The sequence below is a fragment of the Zootoca vivipara genome, chromosome Z1, assembly GCF_965207765.1.
Source record: "Zootoca vivipara chromosome Z1, rZooViv2.hap1.1, whole genome shotgun sequence".
Taxonomy (NCBI): Eukaryota; Metazoa; Chordata; class Lepidosauria; order Squamata; family Lacertidae; genus Zootoca; species Zootoca vivipara.
In genome coordinates, this window is record NC_142583.1 from 33818236 (window position 1) to 33831068 (window position 12833).

General features: G+C 42.4%; 1 protein-coding gene across 1 annotated transcript in view; it reads left to right on the forward strand.

Moving 5' to 3' along the window:
* SPMIP2 (sperm microtubule inner protein 2) overlaps window positions 1–12833 on the forward strand; it is a 29195-nt gene that overhangs the window by 8419 nt on the left and 7943 nt on the right. Inside the window, exon 3 of the mRNA XM_088661085.1 lies at window positions 783–841. Coding sequence (XP_088517211.1) covers window positions 783–841 — 59 coding nt within the window. The remainder of the gene's footprint in view (window positions 1–782; window positions 842–12833) is intronic.

Consider the following 12833-nt stretch of genomic DNA (forward strand, 5'->3'; position numbering starts at 1 on the left):
GGGAGAGAAAGATTGTGAATTAAAATGTAGATTATTTTTATTCAATAATCCATATTTTGCCATAATTCTTGCATAGCTCTGTAATCCCCTATTCCTCATAACTCAAGATAAAAAAAACCATTGATCACTTCTATGTAAATTTCACACAAGTCAACATTGTTAAAGAAGGATGCAGCTTAGAGACTGGGAACCTGTGGTTCGGCAGATGTGGCTGGACTCCAACTCCAGTCAATCCCAGACAACATGGCCATTAGGGATGATGGGAGTCCACCAGCCTATGGAGGACAATAAGTTCCCCACTCCTGGTTTAAGCATAAAAGCTGAAGCCATCAAACAATACCAATATCAGAAATGGCAGGATAGGAGGTGTATAACCCTCCCAATATTACCGAACTACAAATCCCATCATCCCTAGCATCCTTCCTGAGGCTGGTGGGATTTGGAGTCCCACAACATCTGGAGGGCCACAGGGTCCTGGTCGATAACCCTACAAAAAGGGCAGGGTTTATGGCCCTTTCTCTCACACCCTGGGAATCCTGTGTACCACAGGTGCCCATGACATACTCTGCAACTAGAATCACTATATTGATCCCCAATTAGCCCTGGGTCCCTGTGATATGTACACTATACATATAGACTCAGGCAGATTTGTTTTGCTCTTGATTGCTATGTAACATATCTGCAAATATCAGAATATGGAAAGTGCCCCCCCCAATAGACAAAGTGTCTTAATAGAGTGTAAACATGCATTGTAAGCATAATAATTCGTTTCTCTTTGACAGCATGAACGATTTCCTCCAGCTGAAGAGTTTGAAATAATAGCTCGATACAGAAATCCCAGGTAGGGTTATTTGAAGGCTGCTGTGGGGTTTTGTTTTTTAATTGCTCTATAAACAATTTCTTTTTACTCTCCTGTACGGACTAACCTACTGTATAAGTGATGGGCAAGATATAAGTAGTACTGTCCATATTATTCACTTTGAATGGAATGGCTTTAATAATTACATCTTGTTATGACTCAATGATGCTAAGTGGCCTTCCAATATGATGACAATACAGTATCTGCAAGTAGGAAGGGCTTTACAATTAATGTTATGCTGAGCAGCTTAAATTACAGTTGGATAGAAAGAATTCAGCAAATGCTGCTCACATGAATCACTCTGTGTATATTAACCTGATGAGAACAGAGATACTTGCCTTCTCGGTTTTCCAGTTTGGCTGTCCACTGTCAAGGCTTAAATATGTTCATATGCTCAGCTGTGCTGCAGGGGAGAGAAAGGAGACAGATTGCCAAGTGCCATTGATTTTGGTGCCAAAACAAGGCCATGATCATCACCAGCAACCAAAATCCTTTCCTATGGAGAAATTAAATATTGCTCAAAGCTCCATCTCAAATCACCTGGGGGTGGTGGTGGAATGAATCCTTTTCTGATAAAACCAAGTAGTCAACACCTCTGATCCGGTGCCTCCCCACCCTTCCCGACTCATTTGAAGTTAAGCAAGAACCTGACTCCCCCAAACTCTGAAGGATATGTATAGGTTCCCTATTTGTTTATGCTTTAGTTCCTCCTGGAGTAGCAGTCAATCATAAACACACACATACACATAACCAAATACATTTTCATATCTGAAGCAGGATAGCAAATATATTATTAATATTATTCACAATGAGACAAGGCACCAGCTCTGGCTGCAATAGTGTGAAGTTCATAAATCCTACTAAAGTGGAAGCAAAATTGTTTGTCGCACATTCCTCCTTCCTTGAGTACTGACTGAGTTCTAGGGGCAGTACTGCAGCAAATCTGCAGGTTGCATTTAGAACGACAACTTCTCACTTGCTTTGCTAAACTGCCAAACATATTCTGGGTATGATGGACTTCCATTTCATGCGGCTCAATGTGGTGCCTTCCATAGTTCTAGTTACAGGTAGGTAGCCGTGTTGGTCTGAGTCGAAGCAAAATAAAAAAATTCCTTCAGTAGCACCTTAAAGACCAACTAAGTTTATATTTTGGTATGAGCTTTCGTGTGCATGCACACTTCTTCAGATACATCTGAAGATACATCTGAAGATACATCTGAAGATACATCTGAAGAAGTGTGCATGCACACGAAAGCTCATACCAAAATATAAACTTAGTTGGTCTTTAAGGTGCTACTGAAGGAATTTTTTTATTTTGCTTCGACTCAGACCAACACGGCTACCTACCTGTAACTATATTCTGGGTATATTAGAACTTGCATACAATTGCTTCTGATACAAAATGACAGTAGCTCAGAAAGATTCCATGAGTGAGGCTGGGCCTCAGTGGAAGCAGGCATACCGCTGGTTGTACAACACGAGCCCTGACTGTGTGCCATGCTTGCAAGCTTTGCTGGCTGCTGTTACTACACCAATTCGTTTGCATCTCCAGCGGTGGAAATTGCTGAAACAAATAAGAATCAGCGCTCTAGTTGTGCACGCCCACACCCTTTCTTCTCTCGACACGCACATTTCCTCCCTAGATGGATCAGATAATAGCCAGTACCTGAGCTCAGACACCCTCCTGCCAATTATTTTTGATGGCATAGGAATATGTGCATACCTCTCTCCGCTGTCATATACCTAAGGTAATGGGGGTTCTTTATGTGGGTTGGGGTGATAGCTCAGAGTTGGTGTGGTGTAGTAGTTAGAGTGTCATGACAGGGAGACTCGGATAAGTACTCTTCCTGTGACTCACTCCTCGTTGTGTCTGGGCTGTGTAGACCCATCTTAAAATCTTGGCTATATGTAACAGCAGCATCTCTGTGATTTTTTTAAAACTTAATATGATCCGTGTATGGTTCTGTTATTGTTTGCATGGTTATGTTTGTACATATGTTGATCATAAATCAATAAAAAAATTTTTTTAAGTGTGTCAGTCAAGGACATGGGAGACTAGGGTTCAAATCCCCATTCAGCTATAAAGTCTCAGTGGGTGACCTTGGGCCAGACACTACCTCTCAGTGTAACCTACCCAGCAGGGTTGCTCTGAGGATAAAAGGAGGAAATCCATGCATGCCACTTTGAGCTCCTTAGAGGAAAGGTCAGATATTTTAAAAATGTAACAGGCAAACATGTAGCATGCAGGAGACCCCGAGGTTCTTTTTTTCTGCAGCCAAAGGGCTTTCAGGTACCTGGGGTGGATACAGAAAGACATCTGCTGGAGATGTTGGACAGCACATCAAACCAGACGATGCTGGCTAAAATGGAGCAATGTCCTGACTTCGCGAAAGGCACCTTCATGTTTGTGATTCTTTTCCGCCCAAGAAATAAAAATTAGGGTTCATGAACTGGGACACTGCACAGATTGCCTACTTGACGGATGTGGGAGAGGGGAAGAGGTACCCATTTTATCACCTCACAGATTGGAATATGGGCAAAAACTTAGGAGCTCGATTAAGTCCATGGCTAGTCTTAATACTAAAATTCACAGTGGGTTTAAAAGGTAACTATAGAGATGCATACAATCAGTGAATGGAATGCTTCCCAGATTGAGATTCTGGCTTGGTACATAGTTTAAGATCCTGGCTAGTAAATTGACATTAAATCACAGTTGTCCATTTTGGGTATACTGGGGAAATGCAACTTAAGATAACTGGGATTGACACACTATTAGGGAAGGGAGTAGGTGAGCGAAACTCATCCCTCAATTCTAAGCTATGGTTCAAATATCTGGGAAGCGTATGTATGAACAGAGCCAATGTTAATTAAATTAATATCTCAAAACAGAGCACAAGCCTTTAGAAAAATACCGGTAATGATGTTTATGCCAACAGCACAAAGCACTGATAACCATTTTCAGTGAAATGTTACTGAAGACTTAGTCCTCAGTTCTATAATAAGCTGTGGGAAACATTTCTGGATAATCATATTCCCAGAAAATTAGTCTCCTCTATCATATACCCAAAGTAAATGTGGGCAACAGCCTGCCTAGTTATTCTAAAATGTTTGCTATTGCAATGTATATGTATTTTAAAAGATAAATCAATGTAGTGGTCTAGTTATTGCTACTGAGTTGACAATTGCTACTTTTACATTAGCACAGCAGACGTTTCCCAGCAAATGGATCTTACACCTTTCCCCAGAGCTCCTAAAGCATTTGTTGCTTGCACTATGCTTTTGGCATTCACCACGAGGGAATTCCTAGGCTCTCTTCAGACTGAAACCATGAAAACCAGCACTTCCTTTTTGAGGTTTGACTTCCTCAGAAAGCAGATAGTAACCATAACAGAGCATTTAAAAAAAAAAAAAAGCAAGTGAAAATACATATATGCAGTAGTGGATTTCTGTGGAATGTTCCAGGGCACTGTGGAGCATTCTGTGACTTTTCCAGTAGAGTCACAGTAGCGATTCCTCTCTGGGACCCTCCTCATATCTTGTTCCTCCTGATGTGTTTAATTGTGGGTTGCCTGTACCAAATGGTCATGCTCTGAGCCATGTTTTACCACACTCCTCCCATGACTTGGCGATCTGAGGGAAGAGGGGTATAGCAGTGCTCACCAAGTGCCAGAGACCAGCCCCTAAAGTACAAAACCGCCATGTGATAAATGTTTGTAAAATTTGTATGTACAGTGGTACCTCAGAAGTTGAATGGAATCCATTCCGGAGGTCTGTTTGGCTTCCAAATTGTTTGGAAACCAAGGCACGGCTTCCGATTGGGTGCAGGAAGCTCCTGCAGCCAACCAGAAGCTGCAGAAACACCGCCTGGTGTTTGGCTTCCAAATAATTTTTGCAAACTGGACCACTCACTTCTGGGTTTGCGGCGTTCGGGAGCCAAAACGGATGAGTACCAAGGCGTTTGACAACCAAGGTACCACTGTACATGGGTAGCTGCCTTTTTTCAAGGCAGACTACTGGTCCATCCAGTTCAGTATTAACAACACTGACTTGCAGCAGCACTCCAGGGTGTCAGCCAAGAGTCTTTCCCTCATCTTTTTAACTGGTGATACTGGTGATTTAACCTGGGACCTTTTTGCAACCAAAGCATGTGTTGTGTCACTGAACTATAGCCCCTTCCATGCAAATATGGGCTCCTGCTCATCGGTTTTCCCCTCAGTTTTTTCACACATTGCTCAGCTGGACTGGAATCCTATTTCCTGCTCTTCTCCCACCAAAACCACAGTGTTTACATTTAAGGTCATATGTAATTCCCGAGCTTCTGGAAACTAAAGCTCATCAAGCCGTGATGGGAAATGAAAGGCACATGCCTCTATCAAAACTAAGCATTCCTGCTGAAACACACAAGAGGACTACGTAGGGTGTGGGTGGTGACACACTTTTGCCCTTTTGAAAATAGCACACACCAGAAAGGAATGTAATCTAAACCAGTAGTTAAACTAGCACAGATGTTACTGGTAACATGTTAGATATATTATTACTACTACTATATTATTTCTGATCAAATGTGAAATTTGGTCTACTTCTGGATTCCCCACAAAGCATAATATTTTCCTAGTTGGATTAGGTAAATTACTGAACTGAAGTCAAGTTCTGGAGGTTTTTCAGAGGGCGACATGACTATTTTTGTTACAGTCCACACAAAGAGAGAACTCCACAACAGTTTCTCACACCCATATAGTATTTGTTCATATTTCAATTGACATATCTTATGACTGACTTCCCAGTTTGTGTTTCAGTTCTTGTTAGCTCCACCCTTGGGCTGCTGTTAAATTTTTCTTTTTCTTCTTGCAGCTTCTACCACCCCTTTGTTGTTTTTGTTAGGGAATACTTTGTGTATTCCACAGAGTGAGCAAGTCAGGTGGGTGGGGTGGGATATAACAATTTCCCTTTCCAAGTCATTCATATTAAGGACAAAAGATATCAGCTGCTTGTTTTTACTTCCCATTAAGTTTGCCAATTCATCTTTTCAAAACAAAGAAGCTTCTTTTCAAACTATAATATGTAGACATCTCTTATGACTACTGTTCCTTTGTGTAACCTGCATGGCAAGTATACATGCAGTTTCCATGTTTGCACAGGTCGGGAGAAAAGGCGATATTTAGACCACGGGGTTTTGATGCCACTTTGCACATCATGAATTACCAAGAGTTCTCAATTTGTCTAGATTTGGTTTCTGAACTTGGGTCACATCCCACACTTAAAGCACAGGGGCTCCCCGTACCCAAGAAGCATGGAAACAGTAGTTTGCCCCTCACAGAGCTACAGCACCCTTAACAAACTACAGTTCCCAGGATTCTTGGGGAGGAAGCCACTTGTTTGGATGTGTACCTGGCCAGTCTGCATGTGGACAGGATAAGAGTCAGGGCATGGACAGGATAAGAGTCAGGGCAAAAGTCTCTATAACCATGTTAGAATTCTTCTCATGCATTTGCCCTCTTTTCTGTAGGGAACAGCAGGTTTAAGAGAGGGTATGGGGCTGCATGGGCTGGCTCAGCCTTCAGACACTGTCATGCACAGGTGGGCACATGGACATAGCCAGGATTTTTGTAAGGCAGGGCAGGCTTTTGTTAGGGTAGGGGGGCATAACTTTGGTTAGTTAAGTATTTTTATGGATTTTTTTATTGATTTAGGGGGGCAGCTGCCCGCCTCCTTGGCTATGCCCATGGTGGGCAGCTTGAGAAAGGGCTCTCCACAAAACTGATGTGCACAGGTAGAACTCCTCCACTGGAGGGCAGGGGTCCTGATTGGTCCAGAGTCTCTCCCTGTCTAGAGAGCCCTTTTCCATGTTATCTGAATGTGTGGAAGGCATGGACATGACAGACATCAGCAGTGCAGGTGGGGCTAGCCTGTGCAATCTCATGGCCTTTCCTATCTTGTGTGTGTGTGTGTGCCATGTAAGCCTTATCTAAGTGAAGAGGGAAATGCTGTATTTACAACAGGCTGAGTATGTGAAAGTAGCACTTCCTGACATTACTGGGCTGAAGATTCTCTGCTTCAAATTCTAACAGCATGTAGATGAGATAAACGTGTGTTGCACTGCATTTACTGTGGCCATGCTGCCCTGTTGGCAGATTAAGTTCCATCTCCTCCAGCTTTGATCAGACAGAAGTCACTAACATTTTAAAAAAAATGCTATGACAAAAGGTAGATAAACCAGAGGAGAGCTAAGAATAACTGACATTTCTCTTATCAATTTTTCTTTCTTTGCAAGAACTACGGTAGATATCTCTCTCTCTCTCTCTCTCTCTCTCTCTCTCTCTCTCTCTCTCTCTCACACACACACACACACACACACACACACACTATTTGTAGTTGTGCATATGTCTTCATTTACATAGGCACACTGCAAATGAGGGGATCACCGTATGTAAGAAATACTGTATTATTTTTTTCCTTTACTTTTTATGTGTTGCCTGTCCATTTCTGGCATGGTACTGATCACCAGATCAGGAATGACCACAGAGCCCGTTCAAGTGAAAATACACAAAGGCGCTGAGCAAAGATCACATACCTACTTCGCAACCTTACAGAATGGGACTCTTTTAAACTTTCCTGCTTCTTGGGCAGTTCGAAGCGAATTAAATTGCAGTGCTATTTTTAGAACCATGCTTACATGTTCACTATTAAATAATTTGGGTTTACTGTTGCCAACAGGCTATAAAGCAGGCTGACGAACTGAATCCAATAGGCTGGATCCTTAATTCCTCCATCCCAGCAGGTCCATTTTGACAAAGTGGGCAGCAGCCCTGCCCTCCTCCCAAGGTTAAAAGGGGCTTGCTCTATAGCCGATCAGCAGGCACAGCAAACCACTTTGAAATTCACCTGCAGGCGTAGTTTGGATTGATTTATCTCCTCTGCACATACTGTCTGCTTGAGACCCCACAACCTGAAGGCAGACCTCTTTCCATAGAAGTCTACTAGGCAATAAGAGAGGGGGGCTTTTCAGCAATGCCTCCCCGCCTAAGGAATGCTCTCCCCAAGGAGGCCTGCTTGGTGTCCACTATACACACTTTTTTGTGCCACCTTTTATTCCAGGCCTTTAAGTAACTGTCAGTAGGCAAAATAAGGCCTGGGGGCTGGATCCGGCCCAATCGCCTTCTAAACCCAGCCCGCGGATGGTCCAGGAACAAGCGTGTTTTTACACGAGCAAAATGTGTTCTTTTATTTAAAATGCATCTTTGGGTTATTTGTGGGGCATAGGAATTCATTCTCCCCCCCCCCCCAAGGTCTAAGGGACAGTGGACCAGCCCCCTGCTGAAAAAGTTTGCTGACCCCTGTTTTAAACCATCTTAAAATCTTTTATCAACCATTATTTTAATATTGTTCACTGGGATTGTTTTATCTGAGGATGATTTTTATTTACGCATGTGTCTATGCTTGCAAGATGGATTCTGTTGTTAATTGTTGACTTGTGTAGTTTAGTCATGTTTTATATTTGGTACAGTACTTGTTATATTGTATACTGTTTATTGGTTTTAAAGTGTAAGTCACTTACCAGCTTTTCTCCATGGGCAACCCAAATTTATTAAATAGCAGCAGTATATTTATTAATATGGCAGATGGTATTCGTTAGCAATGCATGCAATTAAGCAAATCTCTAAAGAGAATTGAAATTTATATCCCACCATCCCTTCCAAAGGATCCCTTGGCAAAATGTTGAAGTAGTGTTTTGTTTTGTTTTTAAAAAGAAATTCTTCTAACATCTGCAAGTCTTTGAGTTCTTAAACTGCGCTGTGACATATTGAGACTGATTGGGTGGAGAAATTTGTTGTTTTGCTTCCTGCATGTATGGATAACCAGATGGATGAGGGTTGGGTGTTGTTGTGGGGTTTGGGTGTTTTTTTTTTGGCATTCTGCTAAACAAAGTGGCATGTGCTGTGTTACTCCATCTTTCAGTGTGTGAGCTTTTCTTCCACATTAATTCATTATTGTAAAATTGCTATCAGAATGTGTTACTGCATTTCTTGTTTCGAACAGCTTAAGACGAGGCAATGAGACAAATAGAACATTCTGTTTTCCTTCTGCAAATGGGCTGAATAGTACACGTAGTACACTCCCACTTAGAAGCACATTTAGGGCCAGATTTGTACCTTCCCTTTCATTGCTCACTGAGATTGAAATCTTGCACATAGGGTTCTTTACTACAGACAGGCATCAAAGTGTGGGTAGGGCCTGGCAATCTGCCCAGTGTCCAGTGCTGAGGATGGGATCCCACACCTGACCAATCACATGAAGCTGGTGATGGTTTGCCCTTAAATCAGGATTGAAAACCAGGATCAAACTGCAGTACAGTATACTATCCTGGTTTGAGCAGAACCATGGCTTCTGCTGACCACGATCAGAAGCCTTCGGTCTCAAAATGAGCCAAACAAAAAACAACAACAACATGGAATGCCAAACAAACAACAACAACAACATGGTTTGGTTTACATCTGAATAACTACAGGGAGTAACAGTATTTCAGGGTCAAATGACACGTGGCACTGAATATGTGGCATTAAAAGGAAAACTGCAAATGGAAGCAGGAGCTGAGAGCATGACAAAGAGAGCGTGACACTTTCCCTCACATCTCAGACCTACCAGCTATAAGCCCCCGCATCCAGGTGCTATTAAATGTTTCATGGTGGAAGGGAGCTTATATTTATCATGGGAGGAAAGCTTTGATGGGTGATTTTTCGGTGGGACTGCAGTGGGCAAAGGAGGATTAATCCCCACTTCTCATACACCACGGTCCTGATCGTGCTCCTGTGGCTACAGTTAAATTAATAGCTAGGTAAAGGTAAAGGGACCCCTGACCATTAGGTCCAGTCGTGACCGACTCTGGGGTTGCGCGCTCATCTCACATTATTGGCCAAGGGAGCCGGCGTATAGCTTCCAGGTCATGTGGCCAGCATGACAAAGCCGCTTCTGGCAAACCAGAGCAGTGCACGGAAACGCCGTTTACCTTCCCGCTGTAGCGGTACCTATTTATCTACTTGCATTTTGACGTGCTTTCGAACTGCTAGGTTGGCAGGAGCTGGGACCGAGCAACAGGAGCTCACCCCATCACAGGGATTCGAACCGCCGACCTTCTGATCAGCAAGCCCTAGGCTCAGTGGTTTAACCACAGCGCCACCTGGGTCCTAAATTAATAGCTATAGTTTAACAAATAGTGTGCTCTTCTGCCCTTCAACATTGTTTCCATTGCATGGAATACCTTACACAGGTAAATGCTTTTCAGAGGCATCAACCTTTGTTGCCTTTCATGTTCCCAAAAGCTGCCAAAAGAGCAAAGCTGCTCTGAAGTTACACAAGATGGCAATTAATTGTCACAGGCTAACAGCATTGATGTAATTAAGGTAAAACAGAAAAGAATTACAGTGTTTGTTAACAAGAAAAAAACAGCTGCCTTTGCTACTTCCACAACACTGGCAGAACTTTTTGTTTCATTTTGTCACACACACACACACACAGAGACACAAACAGACACACACACACACACACACACACAGAGAGAGAGAGAGAGACACACACTTTCCTACAGCACTATAAAAGGCTACAAAACAGGCAGGAAATTGAAACATTCAGAGAGGAATGTCCTCAGGAAATACGGTTGCTGTGAATATGTCAACACAACCACTTAATATAAGCCTATCTAAAAATGTTTTTTGCCATAATTACTATTTACCTCCCTTTGCATGTGCATTATGGAGATATCCCAACTCCACCAGTGGCAAGGACAGTACAGGAATGTCTCCTTGCTGCATTTATTAGTCATGTAAACACAGAGTAGCTATTTTCAGTTTCCCCTGGCGGAACAAGCTACCTGGAGTTTATAGGAATCATTAATGCTGTTAGTAGAACATCAGTAGTAATTAAAGTCCCTTCCAAGCAGGACTTAGCAATAAATATAAAGTTCTTTATCTCCCAACCCTTGTAATGCCAGAACCAGATAATGAAATATGCCAGTGCAACAGTTGTGATTATCTACTTCTATTGCAGAGAGTTAAGGAGCAGCAGTGAATAAAAATTAAAAGAAGTTGCCAGTCCATTAACTCCTCTGACCATGACAGGATTTTTACCTAGGAGTCCCTGGTGCAGAGGCCTTATTTCCCCACCTCCACCCCCAACCCTTTTGGAAGCTGCTTTGAAGAGGAAAATAGGATTTGCTTAGGTTGCATTACCTCAGAGTAATTTGAAGCCCAGCTGGAATCCGTAAGTAGCAATCAGCATTGTGCCTGTGACATCACCATGGCACTGAGACATCCCTTCTCTGCAAACAACCGCCCACCCCAGTCTAGGGCAGCGTAAATGTCATTTGTCAGTGTAGGAAGTCATTAACACAGACACACGCCACAAAAGTGCAACCTTAGCTTTTGCAGACGATCCCCACCTGAGTGCAAGGTCGGGCTTCTCAGATGCAAAGAAAAATAAAATGCATACACAGAATGCCAATCCCCACCCCTAATAAGTCCCATTAAACATCTCAGTTAAATGATAATTAACTTTAGTCAGCATCATACTGGGGCATGGTGTGCTCTCCCTTCACCCCCCTCCTTCAGAAGTAGGACGAAGATTAGCTGCAGGAGATAAATGTCTTCAATATACTTATACATGGCTTATTTTTAATACCTAACAAGCCTCGGAAAGCTATAATTCCCCCCAAACCTTCGCTAGTACGGTATTTTGCTATGAAAATTCACCAGTTGGATTTAAGGCAAATGAGAGTCAGTTTCCACAACCACCAATAATTATTTCTTACCATGTCATGAGGGATTATTATCTCATGCTCTTTCCTACATATAACGTTCACCATATAACGTTCCTACATATAACGTTCACTGGCCCAAGACATTTCAGGACCTGAGGCGAACCACAAAATGACATTTTCTCCCCTCAGCAGGGAAGAAAGAGTGAGTGAAGAGCAATATCAGGAATGGGAAGGGAAAAAAGATCTACACCGGGAACAAGGGTGGGAACAAGAGACCAGTAGCGCCTCCTATTCACTTAAGAGGCCGCTGTGACGGCATCAGCCTTGTGGGGGTCAGATCTGGCTTCTAAGTAGAATGCTGCAGCTGTTGTTGCCACTGTGGCAGCAGCTGGCGCCCCATTCCTTGGACGCTGGATCTGCGGCCTGTGGATTCTGCCCCCTGAGGCAGTCACCTCACCTTGCCTCATGCATGGGCCGGGGCTGATCTTCTTATTACGTTTACTTCAAATGTGTAGTAGTGGTTTCTTTCTTTTTGTTCTTGTTTAAAAAGCAAATAGTATATGCAGGGTTTTTTGTTTTTTGTTTTGATAATTATGGAGATTGGAGCACATGAGTAAAGGAAATTTAATTCTTTTGTCCCTTGCTGTAGTCATGAGGAAAATCCTCCTTTGAAGCTGGTATTCGTGAGGGTAGGGGAGGACAGATCCCCTCATTGCTCAGTATTCACATTCCATCCAAAGGATTATTTATTGTTGTTGCTGTTTATTAAATCTGTATACCACCCTATTGTCATAGATCTCAGGGTGGTTCACAACATAAAATAACAATATAAAAAGACGAAATACATAATAAAAACAAAGACAACCCAAATAACTACATGAAATAGGTATTCCTCCATCCCTGCTATAAATAGCTTTTATTACCCCATTCAACACCTATTTTTTTTCTAGTGTGTAATACAATTCATCCCAAATAATAACCATAGTTCAATGGTGATGAAAACGTTAGGCTGCAACAGCTTTTAACCAGGGGGAGTTTTTACATTTCCTCTTTATCAGCATATGTACGACTTCATAAGACATAACTAATATACCTATTTACAGTCATAAATCTACAATTCTGTTTGTGAAATAATCTGTCACACATTCAAGTCCACGTATTATAAGGGCTTGCACCAAATACTTATTGGGAATGGCGAGTTTTGAGGAGGGGTTTTTAGGAAGA